The 18,806-nt window shown below is 45.7% G+C and overlaps 1 protein-coding gene across 9 annotated transcripts in view; it reads right to left on the bottom strand.

Annotated features, from left to right (window-relative positions):
• LOC140385765 (KH domain-containing, RNA-binding, signal transduction-associated protein 3-like) overlaps positions 1-18,806 on the bottom strand; it is a 260,916-nt gene that overhangs the window by 153,411 nt on the left and 88,699 nt on the right. For all 9 annotated transcript variants that reach the window (XR_011933463.1, XM_072468259.1, XM_072468258.1 and 6 more), the window contains one exon: positions 3,104-3,220. Coding sequence is in view for 8 of the 9 variants with exons in the window: in XM_072468259.1 (XP_072324360.1) it covers positions 3,104-3,220 (117 nt within the window). In the remaining variant the exon portion in view is untranslated. The remainder of the gene's footprint in view (positions 1-3,103; positions 3,221-18,806) is intronic.

The raw sequence follows: 18,806 nt of genomic DNA, 5'->3' as shown, positions 1-18,806 counted from the left end.
ATATTAGCTTAACTGGTCGGGCTGGAAATGGAACTTAATTTAATAGCCACCTGGGTTGGCCATTTCCCGACTTAAAATGGAGATCCACAAAGGCTGCAGGGAAATTCAGCCAACACAGGCAAAAACTAGTAAGTGCAGAAATCCTGTGTATTAGAACTTGCAAAAGTTCTCAGCACTGAAACCAGCAGCCATCTGCATATTAATGAGCGATCCCCGGGCACAATTGAAACACTTAAGGTGAATAAGGCCAAGCCAGACTCCTCGGCGCCAGCAGGAGCCAAGACAAAGGAAGGCCAATGGACACTCAGGGACCGCCCAGCGATCAGGGAACAACTCCAGTATTGGAGAAATCGATCCAAGTGATCGAAACGCAGTCCAATCACTTGGAACCAGGTACCGGGTCCGCCCAAAGGGGCGGGAAGCCCCTGGGGACTATAAAATAGAGTCCCCAAGTTCAATTTGTCCTTCTTGGCAGGGTCATTTGACAACGCGAATCAACCCGAGAGTGAACTGCCCATCTGCCGCACCAACCAAGTAAGTCTCCAGTCAACCCTCGCTACGAGATAGGCGCTCCTAGCTACAAGTGCATACCAGCTTTTGAATCCTGCAGACTCAGGACCTGAACGAAAGGCCATTTGTTCCTGACCTGGTGGGCCAATTCCGAAGCTAAGTATAAGCCTTTTAGTGATAGAAATAGTCTAGAAAGTAGAGTTATATGCATAAGTAGTGACTTGCTGTTTATAAATGTGTTTTGATTTGAATCTTACTAATTGGTGTGTTGAGTTATTGATCAGTACTTGAACTTAAACCTCGTGGCGGTATCATAAAGATACCTGGCGACCCTAGAGCAAAGGTTAAACAAACAGAGCAAATTACGAATTAAGAGCCAACCAAAAGTTAGCAACAACACCCAATCCAATATTACTCTTCACTGGTTTCAATGGAGAGTAAAATAGGGCGGGATGTAAAGCCGACATTGCAACCTAAATTTGGTCAGTTCATCAACAAATGGTTGAGGTTGAAATCTGTCTTCTGATTCAATGCACCTAGCAACCTAGACATCAACGTCTACTGCGGCAGGATAAGAGGGTCTGCAGAACAACAGTAGCTAGCATCAGACCAGGCAAGTCGAGGGTGTGGAGGTTTTCACAATCTTTGTTAGATCAGAAATAACTAGAATATTATGTAGTGCTGTGAAATAAAAGGTGTTCAGCATATTTTAAAGAGAGTCACAAAAACTATCCTTTTTTATTTGTAGTGCTCCAGGTCCAGCCATGCTCAGCTACTTCATCAATTACCTCCAAGGTCAGAAATGGGATGTTCACTGATGATTGCAGTATTCTGTACCAGACAGAATGCCTCAGTTACTGAGCAGTCCATGTCTACATGCAGCAGGACCTGGACAATATTCAGGTTTGGGCTGATAAGTGGCAAGTTACATTCAGCTTCACGACTGCCAGGAGTCATCTCCAACAGGAAAGAATCCAACAGTTTCCCGATGGAATTGAATGACATGACTATCACTAAATCTCCAACCATCAACATTCTGCAGGTCCCCATTGCCCAGAAACTTAAACAGATTATGACTACAAGAGTGGTAATTCTGCATTAACTCACCTCCTAACTCCCAAAAGCCTGCCCACCATCTACAAGGTACAAGTCAGGATTGCGATGGAATACTCTCCACCTGCCTGGTTGAGTGCAGCTCCCATCACACTTGACACTATCGCAGGGCAAAGCAACCACCACTCAGGTCCTGCCTGATTTTCTTCCATATCCATTCTGCCAAGTCCAGATCATTGCAAGAGCGATTTGGTGGACGATCCTGGAGCAGTGGCAGCAAACCTACTCTATAAATACAAAATGTTGGAGGGAGATAGTCTTGTGGTGTGTTATTTTTCATTCTTTAGGGCCCCTATAACCTCTCCACTGAAGTATCGTGGATCGTGAAAGTTTACTTAAATTTTAAAAATAAATTTGATGTTCTTATGCCAATTTAAATGTGTCTCTTTCACCTTCCTGTGTTGCTGTAGGTGTAGCACTGGCTATTTCGCTACTTAGCAACAGCATGCCCAGTGTATGGCATTAATATCACCCAGAGTCAGCCCGCCCAGTGTATGGCATGAATATCATCCAGAGTCAGCACCTGCATAGTTAATCAATGCTTATCCAAATAAATGTGCCTGGTCATACTGGCAGGCAAAAAACTAGCTTTACATCTCCCCTAATGTTAAATTACATTAGAACAAACAATAACCCTGTCCTGACAACACTCTATCAGCAGTTGGCATAGTGGCACAGTGGTTAGCACTGCTGCACCACAGCGCCAGGGACCCAATTCCAACCCGGAGTGTCTGTCTATGTCTGCGTGGGTTTTCTCTGGGCGCTCCGGTTTCCTCCCAGTCCAAAGATGTGCAGGTTAGGTGGATTGACTATTCTCAATTGCCCCCTAGCACACAAAAGGTGAGGCTACGGAGTGGGGGCGTGGGCCTAGGTAGGGTGCACCTTTGAAGGGTCGTGCAGACTCGCTGGGCCGAATAGCCTCTGTAGGTATTCTGTAATTATCTGAACAAAATATTACAATGGACAATGTAGCCTAATGTTAAGTTTAATTCTCTGTAACTTCTTGCTTTTCAAATAGGGTTCAGAAGAATGGAAGAAATAAAAGGATTAAGGCATTGGCCTCTCAAGCCTGCTCTGCCATTCAAAGAGATCTTGGCTGCTCTGATTGTGGCTTAAATCCACTTTCCTGCCTGCCACCCTCGACTCCTTTGTAGATCAAAAATCTGTCTCACTCAACCTTGGAATATATTCAATAACCCAACCTCATTGCTCTCTGTTAAAGAGAATTGCAAAAGTATTCAAAGTGCCATTCAATCTTTACAGATGCTGTTATAGCTTAAATCAAAAACAAAGTGTTAATATAGCGGTAATAAATTACTGAAAGAACTATGCAAACCAACCTTTCATTCTATTGACTTCAAACAATACTTCAGAATAAATCAAACAGTTAAGAAAACAAGTGCAGAAGGGTAAAACAAAGAAGAAAAATTATAACCCTGATAACATTTGGAGCTCAAAGTGACATTTTAACAAACCTTACCTTTGCTTTGTCCCGCATGGATCCTTTACCCAAAATGGACATTTTTGTCAGCGTTTCTTCCTGCAACCTCTTCAAAGAATTACCACGTGGGCCCAAAAGTTTACCGACAAAGTTAAACTACAATGAGGAAAAGAAAATCATATTAATTCAGTTATTAGAAAAAGAATATCATGGAATGTGGTGAATTATCAGTACAGTTAGTACAATATTCTCTCAACCAGAAGTCCCAATTTTCCTCATTCAAGAAACATGAGCTTGCCATCTTTGGTTGTTTGAATTGACACTATTGAATTGAATTTGAATTATTATCACATGTACAGAGGTACAGTGAAAAGTATTGTTCTGCATACAGTCCAGACAGATCGTTCCATATATGAAAAATCATATTTTAAAAGGTTAGTATGGTTATAAGAGATGTCGGAAGAGGTTCTGTGCGAGAGCTCACAGAGAGCCGCCATGCTCCGGCGCCAGCTTGGTGTTTTGGTTACTAATTAATCACATCTCCAAATATCACAAATTTAAAAATGAAATGGGCAGTGAGAGGATCTCCACACATTTCATTGGTGATTTTCTTTCAGAAGGAGGAAACATTTTATAATCAATTAAAACCAAAATTATATAATTTTACTGAACTGTAAATATTCTTGGCTCTCATTATGAACTCACACAAATTTAAACCTTAGGTTTTTAGAAGGATGAGGGGGGATCTCATAGAAACATATAAGATTATGAAGGGAATAGATAGGATAGATGCGGGCAGGTTGTTTCCACTGGCGGGTGAAAGCAAAACTAGGGGGCATAGCCTCAAAATAAGGGGAAGTAGATTTAGGACTGAGTTTAGGAGGAACTTCTTCACCCAAAGGGTTGTGAATCTATGGAATTCCTTGCCCAGTGAAGCAGTAGAGGCTCCTTCATTAAATGTTTTTAAGATAAAGATAGATAGTTTTTTGGAAGAATAAAGGGATTAAGGGTTATGGTGTTCGGGCTGGAAAGTGGAGCTGAGTCCACAAAAGATCAGCCATGATCTCATTGAATGGTGGAGCAGGCTCGAGGGGCCAGATGGCCTACTCCTGCTCCTAGTTCTTATGTTCTTATGTATGGCATGAGCAAGAATTAGATTTTAGAGGCTGAAAGATCATTATTCAATTTTACATCATGAACAGTATAATAATAATCTTTATTGTCACAAGTAGGCTTACATTAACACTGCAATGAAGTTACTGTGAAAAGCCCCTAGTCGCCACATTCCAGCACCTGTTCGGGTACACAGAGGGAGAATTCAGAATGTCCAATTTAAGGGGATAAAAAGCAAAAAGGATCTTCAAGTACATAGTCAAAGCCTTGAACTTTTTGGAAAGACAGAGAGAACTGCGAAGGTCAATGTGCTGAACCTGCTTTTGGAGATTCATTTTATGAAACATTTATGAAGAGGCCTTTAATCTTCGTCATGCTTACTGTGTGAAATAAACAAGGGGCTAAAACTCTGCATACCAATCACAATCTGGTTGAAACATCTTTAATAAAAATTCTTCTTTTTCCCTGTGACTCTGAAGTATTTCCACATAATAGTGTTTGATGTTTTATACTTCAGGATTTACATGGAAGCAAGTGAGTGCACAAGATCACTCCACCAGTTCCTCAGAACCATCCTACTCCCAAACCATTTCCACAAGGGGCGGGAAGCCAGTTCAGCTTGGTAAAGGTGAACTTCAACTATTGTTGAAGGCGCCCAAGTCCTGGGATGCATCAGGCAACAGTGTAGCTGCCTTGCGGTGTTCTCCCAATATACATCCCTGCACGCCTGGCTTAAGTTTCAGGCTGCCACGTGGAGAGGTTCCCAATCCACACTGGTGGCCTGGCTGCTGAAGACATTCTTTATGTATGTTAAAGTTGAAGAGGTTAGAGACTGAGCACTTCCATCTTGGTGTACCCTTTTACCTTCAAAGGCGTGTTTCTGCTTCTTCAGCTCTGGAGTTCCTACTATTGGCCCTACAGCTGTCCATCTGCTGTCCTGGAGAAGCTGGTGAGCCTGTCCTCTGGCCATTCATTGGCCAGTTCCAGGGAAATCAGAGCTATGTCACTACACTCCACTCAGTGTAGGCTTCTGAACCCCCCCCACACCCCCCATTTGACCCTGGCAGCAGGGTCCTGAGGCTTGCAGGGGATATACTATATAAATAAAAGCATATGACTCTTCTTCAAAGCTACCCATGCTGTCGGCCTATATTTTGTAGTCCAGAATTACACAAATGCACAGAAATAAGCAGTGCCTACGACGACTATGATGTGGAGATGCCGGCGTTGGACTGGGGTGGGCACAGTAAGCAGTCTTACAACACCAGGTCAAAGTCAAACAGGTTTGTTTCGAATCATTAGCTTTCAGAGCGCAGCTCCTTCATCAGGTGAGTCATCTGCTGTTGTAAGACGTCTTACTATACATTGTTGAAATTAAGGTACCAGTTATCTCTTTGTGAGGCAAAGAAAGATTTTACCCGTTGTAAACAAATAAACATTGGTAGTCAGTCTATTGCCAGAAATAATGACAAGAGGTCAAAGAAGGAAGCACCTTTGTTCAGTCCACAAGCATGATCCCAACTTTCCTGCCACTTGCCATTTAAACTCACCACCTTGCTCTCATGCCCACAGGCAGAGGTCGTTGTACATATTGGTACTAACGACAGAGGCAGGAAGGGGCATGAGGTCCTGCAGCAGGAATTCAGGGAGCTAGGCAGAAAGTTAAAAGACAGGACCTCTAGGGTTGTAATCTCAGGATTACTCCCTGTGCCACGTGCCAGTGAGGCTAGAAATAGGAAGATAGAACAGCTAAACACGTGGCTAAACAGCTGGTGTGGGAGGGAGGGTTTCCGTTATCTGGACCACTGGGAGCTCTTCCGGGGCAGGTGTGCCCTGTATAAGAAGGACAGGTTGCATCTAAACTGGAGAGGCATAAATATCCTGGCCGCAAGGTTTGCTAGTGTCACATGGGAGGGTTTAAACTAGTAGGGCAGGGGGGTGGGTACCGGAGCAATAGGTCAGAAGGTGATAAAATTGAAGGAGAACTAGGGAATAGGGCCAGTATGGCTCTGAGGAAGAGCAGTCAGGGAGATGTTGCTGAAAACAGTGGGATTGGTGGCCTGAAGTGCATATGTTTTAATGCAAGAAGTATAACGGGTAAGGCAGATGAATTTAAGAGCTTGGATTAGTACTTGGAACTGTGATGTTGTTGCCATTACAGAGACCTGGCTGAGGGAAGGACAGGATTGGCAGCTAACTGTTCCAGGATTTAGATGTTTCAGGCGGGATAGAGGGGGATGTAAAAGGGGTGGTGGAGTTCCACTACTGGTTACAGCTGTACTACGGGATGCCACCTCAGAGGGCAGCGAGGCTATATGGGTAGAGATTAGGAATAAGGGTGCAGTCACAATGTTGGGGGTTTACTACAGGCCTCTCAACAGCCAGCAGGAGATAGAGGAACAGATAGGTAGACAGATTTTGGAAAGGAGTAAAGCAACAGGGTTGTTGTGATGGGTGACTTCAACTTCCCCAATATTGACTGGGACTCACTTAGTGCTAGGGGCTTGGATGGGGCAGAGTTTGTAAGGAGCATCCAGGAGGACTTCTTAAAACAATATGTAAATAGTCCAACTAGGGAAGGAGCTGTACTGGACCTGGTATTGGGGAATGTGTCCGGCAGGTGGTAGAAGTTTCAGTAGGGGCGCATTTCAGGAACAGTGACCACAATTCAGTAAGTTTTAAAATGCTGGTGGACAAGGATAAGAGTGGTCCTAGGATGAATGTGCTAAATTGGGGGAAGGCTAATTATAACAATATTAGGCGGGAACTGAAGAACCGAGATTGGGGGCGGATGTTTGAGGGTAAATCAACATCTGACATGTGGGAGGCTTTCAAATGTCAGTTGAAAGGAATTCAGGACCGGCATGTTCCTGTGTGGAATAAGGATAAATCCGGCAAATTTCGGGAACCTTGGATAACGAGAGATATTGTAGGCCTCATCAAAAAGAAAAAGGATGCATTTGTCAGAGCTAGAAGGCTGAGAACAGACGAAGCCTTTGTGGAATATAAAGAAAGTAGGAAGGAACTTAAGCAAGGAGTCAGGAGGGCTAAAAGGGGTCACAAAAAGTCATTGGCAAAAAGGGTTAAGGAAAATCCCAAGGCTTTTTACATGTGCATAAAAAGCAAGGTAGCCAGGAAAAGGGTTGGCCCATTGAAAGACAGGCAAGGGAATCTATGTGTGGAGCCAGAGGAAATGGGCGAGGTACTAAATGAATACTTTGCATCAGTATTCACCAAAGAGAAGGAATTGGTAGATGTTGAGTCTGGAGAAGGGGGTGTAGATAGCCTGGGTCACATTGAGATCCAAAAAGACGAGGTGTTGGGCGACTTGAAAACTATTAAGGTAGATAAGTCCCCAGGGCCTGATGGGATCTACCCCAGAATACTGAAGGAGGCTAGAGAGGAAATTGCTGAGGCCTTGACAGAAATCTTTGGATCCTCGCTGTCTTCAGATAATGTCCCGGAGGACTGGAGAATAGCCAATGTTGTTCCTCTGTTTAAGAAGGGTAGCAAGGATAATCCAGGGAACTGCAAGCCGGTGAGCCTTACGTCAGTGGTAGGGAAATTACTGGAGAGAATTCTTCAAGACAGGATCTACTCCCATTTTGAATCAAATGGACGTATTAGCGAGTGGCAGCACGGTTTTGTGAAGGGAAGGTCGTGTCTCACTAACTTGATAGAGTTTTTCGAAGAGGTCACAAAGATGATTGATGCAGGTAGGGCAGTGGATGTTGTCTATATGGACTTCAGTAAGGCCTTTGACAAGGTCCCTCATGGCAGACTGGTACAAATGGTGAAGTCACACGGGATCACGGGTGAGCTGGCAAGATGGATACAGAACTGGCTAGGTCATAGAAGGCAGAGAGTAGCAATGGAAGGGTGCTTTTCCGATTGGAGGGCTGTGACTAGTGGTGTTCCGCAGGGTTCAGTGCTGGGACCTTTGCTGTTCGTAGTATATAGAAATGATTTTGAGAAAAATGTAACTGGTCTGATTAGTAAGTTTGCAGACGACACAAAGGTTGGTGGAATTGCGGGTAGCGATGAGGACTGTCAGAGGATACAGCAGGATTTAGATTGTTTGGAGACTTGGGTGGAGAGATGGCAGATGGAGTTTAATCCGGATAAATGTGAGCTAATGCATTTTGGAAGGTCTCATGCAGGTAGGGAATATACAGTGAATGGTAGAACCCTCAAGAGTATTGACAGTCAGAGAGATCTAGGTGTACAGGTCCACAGGTCACTGAAAGGGGCAACAGAGGAGAAGGTAGTCAAGAAGGCATACGGCATGCTTGCCTTCATTGGCTGCGGCATAGAGTATAAGAATTGGCAAGTCATGTTGCAGCTGTATGGAACCTTAGTTAGGCCACACTTGGAGTATAGTGTTCAATTCTGGTCGCCACACTACCAGAAGGATGTGAAGGCTTTAGAGAGGGTGCAGAAGAGATTTACCAGGATGTTGCCTTGTATGGAGGGCATTAGCTATGAGGAGCGGTTGAATAAACTCGGTTTGTTCTCACTGGAACGACGGAGGTTGAGGGGCGACCCGATAGAGGTCTACAAAATTATGAGGGGCATAGACAGAGTGGATAGTCAGAGGCTTTTTCCCAGGGTAGAGGGGCCAATTACTAGGGGCATAGGTTTAAGGTGCGAGGGGCAAGGTATAGAGGAGATGTACGAGGCAAGTTTTTTTTTTTTTTACATAGAGGGTAGTGGGTGCCTGGGACTCGCTGCCGGAGGAGGTGGTGGAAGCAGGGACGATAGTGACATTTAAGGGCATCTTGACAAATACATGAATAGGATGGGAATAGAGGGATACGGACCCAGGAAGTGTAGAAGATTTTAGTTTAGATGGGCAGCATGGTCGGCACAGGCTTGGAGGGCTGAAGGGCCTGTTCCTGTGCTGTACTTTTCTTTGTTCTTGGTCTGTTGCAATGCTCCAGTGAAGTGCAACGCAAACTGGAGGAATAACACCTCACCTTCCGATTAGGCACGTTACTGCATTCTGGACTCAACACGGAGTTCAATAACTTTTAGACTGTGAACTTTCCTCTCCCATCATGATCCCTTTCTTGTTTTGTTTGTTTCAATGCAAACTCCACCCCCTCCCCTCCCCAAAAAGCCATGTCACTTGTCCTTTAGTTTTGCTTTCACTGAGCACTGACCTTTGGTCTGCCATTAACACATTCTGCTATCTTACCTTTATGTCACTATCAGCACCTTCTTTAGTCCTTAATGCAGCCATTAACACCCCATTTGTCTTGTATTCATTACATCTTTGTCAATCTCTCCTGAGCTACGACGTATTCCTGAACTTCTCTTGTGCTTCATCTCCTCCATGAATCACATTTTGACCCCTCTTTAGCTCTGACGAAGTTATACAGACCCGAAACGTTAATGGTTTCTCGCTCCACAGATGCTGCCAGGCTTGCTAAGTTTATCCAGCATTTTTTATTTATACATTGGTTAGATTCTCTCTTGTTGGAGATGGTCATTGGCTGACAGTTGTGGCACAGATGTTACTTCCCACTAATCATCCCAAACCTGAATGCTATCCAGGTTTTGCTGCATATGAACTGTGTTTCCTTCAATATCTGAGAAGTTGCTAATTTTATTAATCATTGTGTAAAGATCAGCAAATATCCTCATTGCTGATCTTAAGATGGGGAAGATCATTAATGAAGCAGCTGAAGATGTTTAGGCCTAGGACACTACGCTGAAGAACCCCCTGCAGCAAGGTCCTGTGGTTGAGAATGTGTCAAAGCAAGCTTGATAAATACTGTGAAACTTCCTATAGACCATGTAATGTAACCATAGCTCCTTGAAAAGGAAAAAAAAGGGACTGGATCAGTTAACTGGAGCAATCAAACTGGATATGTTCTTTGAATTTTTTTTAAAAAGTGGATCTCAGGAAGTGGGTGTCACTGGCCTTTACTCACATAAATGTATAAAGAGTGAAGAATGTAAATGGTTTTGAGCAGAAGAGTAATGATACACATTCAGCTGACATTCACATATTATTTTTCAAACAAGAACTGATGTTATTCCTAAATAGTGAAATTTAAGTTGGTAAATTTCTTTGTTAGTTATCCATGGCACACTGTTTTGCCAAAGTATACAATCCCAATGCAAATATGTTTCTGGAAGCATGATAACTTTTTTTTAAAATCCATTTACGGGATGTGGACATCGCTGGTTAGGCTAGCATTTATTGCCCATCCCTAGTTGCCCGTCAGAAGGTGGTGGTGAGTTGCCTTCTTGAACAACTGCAGTCCTTGAGGTGAAGGTACACCCACTGTGCTTTTAGCAACAGTGAAGAAATGGCGATATATTTTCAAGTCAGGGTGTTGAGTCACTTGGAGAGGAACCTCCAGGTGGTGGGGTTCCCAAGTAGCTGCTGCTCTTGTCCTTCAGATGGTAGTGGTCGTGGGTTTGGAAGGTGCTGTCTGAAGAACCTTGGTGTGTTACTGCAGTGCATCTTGTAGTTGGTACACACGAATGCCACTGTTTGTTGATGGTGGAATGTTTGAATGTAGAACTGTCTGATACTGGAAGGTAGCTGGAAATGCGATTGGCTCCCACTGAAGCTATAAATGCTGATATTAATGACTGGCTGAGATCACAAACATCTCAACATTTAATTCAAATCAGTTATTAACACAAGCTGTCACAAAAAGAAGTGTTTTAAGATATAAAGGGAAAAAAAGAGTTGAGATGACTTGTATCACAAAAAAATGGCATGATTGCCAGATACTATTTTCCAATTCCCTCAATTCCTGCTCCCACTCAGCAAGTGCTTCCTGCTCTTCTGAATCTCTATATGAAGTTTGCAAATTAAAAAAAACTCTAATCAAATTTAATTAATTCTTCTCCTGGGAAATTATACATGTCAAGAAAGACCTTTTGGAGCAACTACAGAGATTATTCAACAATGGCTGATGAGCCATGCCTTCACAGATAACATAATACATTTTATTTTTTTTCATTCATGGGATGCAGGTGCCACTGGTTAGGCCAGTATTGGTTGCACATCCCCAATAGTCCTTGTGAAGGTGTTAGTAGGCTGCCTTCTTGGCCTCCTGCAGTCCATGTGGTGTAGCGACACCCACAGTGCTGTTAAGAAGAGAGTTCCAGGATTTTGACCCAGTGACAGCGTAGGTATGGCAATATATTTCTAAGTCGGAATGGTATGTGGTTTGGAGGAGAACTTCCAAGTGGTGGTATTTCCTTCTAGATGGGTGAGGTCATGGGTTTGGAAGGTACTGTCGAAGAAGCTTTGATGAAATACTGCAGTCCTTCATGTAGATGGCACACACTGCTGCCACTGTGATTTGGTGGCGGAATGAGTGAATGTTTAAGATGTGATTGGTGTGACAATCAAGCAGACTGCTTTGTCCTGGATGACGTCCATCTTCTGAGTGTTGTTGGAACTGCACTCATCCAGACAAGTGGAGAACATTCCATCACACTCCTGGGGCTGGATTCTCCGCAATCGGCGCGATGTCCGCCGACCGGCACCAAAAACGGCGCGAATCAGTCCGGCATCATGCCGCCCCAAAGGTGCGGAATTCTCCGCATCTTATGGGGCCGAGCCCTCATCTTGAGGGGCTAGGACGAGCCGGACTGATTTCGCCCCGCCAGCTGGCGCGGAAATGACTTCGCCGAGCGACGCATGCGCGGGAGCGTCAGCGGCCGCTCACGGCATCCCCGCGCATGCGCAATGGAAGGGGTCTCTTCCGCCTCTGCCATAGTGAAGACCATGGCGAAGGCGGAAGGAAAAGAGTGCCCCAACGGCACAGGCCCGCCCGCGGATCGGTGGGCCCCGATCGCAGGCCAGGCCACCGTGGGGGCACCCCCCGGGGCTAGATCGAACGGGGCGCCCACCCCAGGACCCCAGAGCCCACCCGCGCCGCCTTGTCTCGCCGTTCGAAAGGTGGTTCAATCCACGCCGGCTGGCGTGGATTGACAGCGGCGGGGCTTCGGCCCATCGCGGACCAGAGAATCGCCGGGGGTGGGCCCGCCGATCAGCGCGATTTCCGCCCCCGCCGAATCTCCGGTGGCGGAGAATTCGGGACACGGCGGGGGCGGGATTCACGCCGGCCCCCGGCGATTCTCCGACCCGGTGGGGGGTCGGAGAATCGCGCCCCTGATTTGTGACTTGTAGATCGTGGATAGGCTTTAGGGGGTTAGGAAGCAAGTTACTGCAGCAGAATTTCTAGCCTCTAACCTGTTCTTGTAGCCACAGTATTTATATAGCTGGTCTAGTTCAGTTTCTGGTTTATGATAACCAACAGGATATTGACAAGGGAATTCAGCAATGGTAGACTCCATGGAATGTCATTAGGAGATGGTTGGATTTACTGCGTGGGTTTCCTCCGGGTGCTTTTCCTCCCACAAGTCCTGAAAGCCATGCTGTTAGGTAATTTGGGCATTCTGAATTCTCCCACTGTGTACCCGAACAGGCGCCGGAATGTGGCGACTAGTGGCTTTTCACAGTAACTTCATTAATGTAAGCCTAGTTGTGACAATAAAGATTATTAATGATTTTGCTGCATATGGGCACTGACCCCTCTAACCTTATGATGTAGGGAAGGTCATTGATGAAGCAGCTGAAGTTACTAGGGCCAAGGACACTACCTGGAGGAAATCCTGAAGCAATGTCCCAGGACTGAGATGATGGACTTCCAATAGCCAGAAACATCTTTCCTTGCGCTCGGTGGGACTAGGACTCCAACCAGTGGAGAGTCCCCCTCCCATTCCCACGGACTTCACTTTTGCTCGGGATTTTTTGTGCCACAGTCAATGCTGTCTTGATATCAAGAGTAGTCACTCTCACCTAAAGTTCAGCTGTTTTGTCCTCATTTGAACAAGATTGGATCGAGGTAAGGAGCCGAGTGGCCCCAGCGGAACCCAAACTGAGAATATGTGAGAGGTTATTATATAGCATTGTCCATGATCCCTTCCATCACACTACAATGGATGATGCACAGAATAAGCCAAGTCTACTTGGTCAGCAGCTGTCAGCAAATTTGATTATTTTAGGACAGGGAGGATGAAACATTCGAATTAAGATAGATTATCAAAACAGCATGACCTTTCTCCAGCTAAACCTACCATATCACAAATGGCAATCAGAATAATCTTAAAACAAACTTGGCTTTCTTAAAACGACCTCGGCACAACTGGGGGTCAGTTCAGTTCTTGCTATTATAGCTTATGTGGAAATTGAGAAATACCACCAACTTGTTTTATCCAAAGCAAATTAATCTTCAAAAACCCAAATCTCAATCCGTTATTTAATTCAAATTTGGAAGACTGAACCTGTAAGGTCTATGCTACTTCCACATTCCTATTGGTGGTGGGGGTTGGGGGTGGTGGTGGTGGCGGCGGCGGTGGGGGGGAAAGAGAGCTTTATATCAGAATGTGACCGTTCCAAATACACTTGGTCTAATAATAATAGCTTATTGTCACAAGGCTTCAATGAAGTTACTGTGAAAAGCCCCTAGTCGCCACATTCCGGCGCCTGTTTGGGGAGGCCGGGACAGGGTACTGAACCCCCGCTGCTGGCCTTGTTGCATTACAAGCCAGATATTTAGCCAATTTTGTTAAAAAGCGTCAAATACAACTTTTACACTCAGCACAGAAAACAATACCATGTACACCAAAATGATCAGCACATTCTATAAAATATAAACAGATACATTTTTAACAATTGTCACAATTAATTCCCTGAAGAAAGAAATTGTCAAGTGCATAAGAAGCCAGTGAATTATTCTCTTGTTGCAAGGGTCAGTCCAAATGTTCTCTTCACCAGTTCAAACACTTCAGAGAAGTGCTGACAAAATGAGTTTGAACCCATTAAAAAATAGAAAACCATCTAATTCGGTTGGGGGGGGGAAATGCCAAGGGCAAAGCTAAAGTAGGAGAATATATTTTAGGATATGGAAAACTAAATTATACCTTCCACTTGATGTTGGGTCTCTTGAGTTCCACTTTTTTTTCCTAGCTTCTTAAATCGAGTGAGAAAAACTACATCGACTTAAGTTGCGCAGTAAATTAGGTAAGGAATTGCCAAAGCTCATTTCATTGAATCATTTAGAACATACACTATCCCCATCTTTGTAACCCTCTCCAACCATGGAAGCAAGAAAATTCTGTGTTCCTCTAATTTTGGCCTCTACTGCATCCCTCAAAGGGAACCATGGCCGGGATTCTCCGAGCCTCTGCGGCGCGGGGGGGAGAAAGAGAGAGAATGGGGTGTCGGGGCCCCCGCAACGATTCTCCGCGGACGATTGGCTGAGTTCCCGCCTGTGTGGTTCACGTATGGTTGCACCCGGCAGGAGCTCGGAGTCGCGGTGGCCGTCATGGTGGGGGCGGAGGGATCCGTCACCGGGGAGGCATCCACGACGGCCAGGCCCGCAATCGGGGGCCACCCATCGGCGGCACGCGCGATCTAGTGGGGGCCTACTGCTTCGGCGCCGGCTCGCTGTGTGGGTCCGCCATGGTGCGGGGCCGGTGCCACATGCGGCCGGATGTGCAGGGCCCCGTATCGGCAGCCGGAGCTGCGTGGAGCACTCCGGCGCCCCACTGGCCCCCTTAAAAACGGAGAATCATCCCGGACTTTAGAAAAACGTCTGGAGTGATTCACGCCCATTTTCTTGCGGGCGTGGGGACATGGCCCCATTATTGGAGAATCCATGTCATTAATCATCCAGACCCCAACTTCTAGAATTCCCTCCCTAAACCTACCCACATCCTTCTCCTTCAAGACCCTTTTAACGATCAACCAAACTGCTAATCACCCCTGCTAATATTGACATCTTTGGCTTATTGAATGGTTGTTTTGATACATTCCTTTGAATTGACTCTGAGGTTTTTCCTATGTTACAGGAACAAAAAAAATTACTTATTCATTATTCTTTCATGGGATAGGGTGTCACTGGCATGGCCAGCATTTGTTAACAATCCCCAATTGTCCTGGAGTGGCTTGTTCGGCCATTCCAGAGAGTAGGCCATTCCAGAGAGCAGTTTAGAGTCACCCCCATTGCCGTGGGTCTGGAAGTCACAGGTAGGCAGGTTTCCTTCCCTCAAGGACACTAGTGGGTTTTTACAATTCGGTTTCATTTCATTACTCGAAAAGCTCAGGAGACTCAAGAAAGTAAGTTAAGCAGTATTTAATAAACCAACACAAAGTAAAGAACGCAATGTGCCTTACAACGTAAAGGTCCGAACAGGTACTACTGATTACAGTAGTCCCAGTCCGTGCAAACATTTATTTGGCGAATTGACGAGCCTCAGTTGGGCGGCCTCCGCCCATTAGCGAGGGAGCTTGTGTTCCATGAGTCCCATGGGGAGATTAATTGAGGTGTCCCCATGGTTTGCGTAAGGCTTATTACAACCCACCCATCTCCCCCCCAAAATCCAAAGTTTCCCCTGCAACAGATTGTAGAGAGTATCTCCATGCCCGTGGCGTTGCTTCTAGCAGGCATGGGGCCAGGTCGGGTGGGAGGGAAAGAGTACATCATGTCGAGGAGTGCTTTTTTTCCGCGCAGAATGCCGAAGGGACCCTGTCGGGAGCCCATCTCTAACTGCAACGTCCTCAGAGAACACGGAGGATTCTGGATTGGTCATAGAAGACAGAGGGAAACAATGGAAGGGTGATTTTCTGAATGGAGGATTATCATTAGTGGTGTTCCGCAGGGATCAGTGCTGGGACCGTTGCTGTTTGTCGTATATGTATATATATATATATATAAATATGATTTGGAGGAAAATGTACTGGTTTGATTAGTAAGTTTGCAGCTGATACAAAGGTTTGAGGAGTTACGGATAGTGCTGAGGATTGTCAGAGGATACAGCAGGATATAGATCGGTTGGAGACTTGGTAGAGTCTTCCTGCCTGGAGTGGTGGCAGAGCAGGTCATGCGCCCCGCACACTGACATCCTGTGCTCTGGGCACGTGAGAGCGATTCCTCCATTTTGCAGCTACCAGCAGTGCTGGTATGAGCTCCAGGGCCTCTGGTGAACAACCCATGAAGAAGCTGAAAACAGGAACCAAGCAAAGATGGTTACTTGAGGTTTGGGTTATTAATTGTGCCCAATTGTATGTTATATGCAGGGAAGCACTGGCAAATCAAAGTTTAAAACCCTCAAAACGTCAAAGAGTTTGAGGACAAACCTCTATTTTTTTTTCAACAGATGCAGTGAAATCATAAATCATCAGTTGAAGTCACAATCAGAAATGTAAATTGAATAACAAAGCAAGTGAGATCGTGAGGACCAAACAAGCTCACCTGTCACATTAATGGTAAGTGAAAATGGTAGGTCGCAAAGTTCGGGGCGTGGGTCACGCGAAGGATGGCCGGTTGTTAAAAATGGGTCCCGGGCAAAAATAGTTTGAAAAACACTGGGCTGGATTCTCCAATTTTCAGGCGATGTCCTGATGCCAGTGTGGAAACGGTGGCATTTTACGACTGAAATGGCACAAAACGGCCACTGATCCTCCATTTGGTGGGTAGCTAGCAGGCAGGCAGTGTAGAGCACCCAGCTCTAGCTGCTGATACAGGCGGAGAAGTGCCGGGTCAGTGGTCGCGCTAATGGGCACGGCGGCGGCCTGTAGCGACTGCGCTGTATAACATGGCGCCGGCCGCACGCGGACCCGGCCTGCCAAGTAGTGCCCCTTTTGGCCAGGCTCATGACCCCCGGACCACCCCCTAACAGTGCCCCCAGCCCCTGCCCGCAGTTCAGCTCTCCCACGACTGTGGCGGCGCTGGACTGAGTCTGCAGCCGCCACGCCGAGTTCCCGACAAAATATAGCATGAGAGACCCACACCGTCGGGAACTCGGCCGGTCGGGGGCGGAGTATCCGGGGGGGGGAGCCTCAGGTTACGTCCCAAGGCTGTTGATATGGCACACCACTTTGGAGGGGGGCGGAGCGGTGCCGCCCCCGATTCAGTCTCAAACATCTCCGGCCAATCGCGATTTTGCCGTCGGCAACCGGAGAATACCACCAACTGTTTTACACAGTGTGGCGAGTGCCTGGAACTTGCTGCCAGGGGAGGTAGTGGAAGCAGGTACAACAGTGACGTTTAAGAGGCATCTTGGCAAAATATGAATAGGATAGAAATAGAGGGATACAGACCCAGAAGTTCAGAAAGTTTTAGTTTAGACAGGTACCATGATTGGCGCAGGCGTGGAGAGCCAAAGGGCCTGTTCTTGTCCTTTAATGTTCTTTGTTCAAATGCACTTACAAGCGTATGAATTAGAAATAGTCCAATCAGCTCCTTTGTGCCTGATCCGCCATTCAATAAGACCAAGGCTGATTTTATTGGGCCTGAACTCCACCAATCTACCTCTCCCTTTCACCTCCTTTCGCCTCCCTTGTTAGCCAAGAATCTAATTACCCCTGCCTTAAAAATATTCAACGGCCATGCCTTCACCATTCGAGTTCTAAAGATTAATGATCCTCAAAGAAATTCCTCTAATTTCCACCTTAAATGGGAGAGCCCTTACTTTTAGTTTTGGTCTCTTCCAAGAACGGAAACACCCTTTCAGCATCCAGTCTGACAAGTCCCCTCAAAATCTTATGTGTTTCAATGATTCTGTCTCTCAATCTTCTAAACTCCAATGGACACAGGCCCAGCCTGTCCAACCTTTCCTCAGAATATAACCCCCATCACAGGAATCAATTGATCGGTTCTAATGCATTTATCCTTTCTTAAATAAGGAGACCAAAACTGTACACAGTATTCCCAAACACCTGCATAACTGTAGCAAAACAACCTCTACTTTTGAGTATTTCTGAACAAAGGCATTTTCCATAGAATCCACTGACACCTTTTACTTTGCACTTATGAGGACAATCACAAGAATACCAATGTCAGGGAAAAGAACAAATTTATACTGTACTTTCATAATCAAGGTTGGGAGTCATGAAATCATAGAGACTGAGAAGGTTGAGGTACAGCGTCGAGTGTGGGAGCCCAGTGAGGAGTGCATTGAAATAGTCAGGTCGACAGCTAACCAAAGCACGGATGAGGATTTTTAAACTGGTAGATTGAAGCTGAAGCAGGGGCAGAGCCAAGTGACGGTATTGAGATGCAAATAAGTGTTCTCGGATATGTGATCAGAAGTTCAACCTGGGTCAAGTACTGCACAGGCTTGTTCAGATTCATGGTTGCCAGGGAGAGGGATGGAGTCAGCAGCTAGGAAATGAAGTTAACACAGGCACCGACAACAATGGCTTTGGTGGTTCTAATATTTAATTAAAGAAGTATAAGCTGACCTAGAACTGGATGCAACAAGCAGTAAGAGACAGTGAAGTAGGAGGTGCAGCAGAACTGGGTGCCGCACACAAACATGTGGAAAAAGTGTGAGTTTGGTTGTCACTGAAGAGTAGCACGTGAATGGGAAATCTCAAAATCACAAAATTGTAACAGCGCAGAAGGAGGTCATTTAGCCATCATCTCTACAGTGACTTTCCAAATGAGCAACTTACCTCGTGCCATTCCCCCACCATCCCCATCATGCTGCACATTCTTCCTCGTCAGATAATAGTCTAATTTGCTTTTGAATGTTTCAATAGAAAACGTCTCCACCACACTCTTGGGCAATACATCCCAAACCTTTACCA

This window comes from Scyliorhinus torazame, chromosome 11 (genome assembly GCF_047496885.1).
Source record: "Scyliorhinus torazame isolate Kashiwa2021f chromosome 11, sScyTor2.1, whole genome shotgun sequence".
Taxonomy (NCBI): domain Eukaryota; kingdom Metazoa; phylum Chordata; class Chondrichthyes; order Carcharhiniformes; family Scyliorhinidae; genus Scyliorhinus; species Scyliorhinus torazame.
Note: the sequence above shows the minus strand (reverse complement) of the source record. Positions and strands in the feature narration are given on the sequence as shown.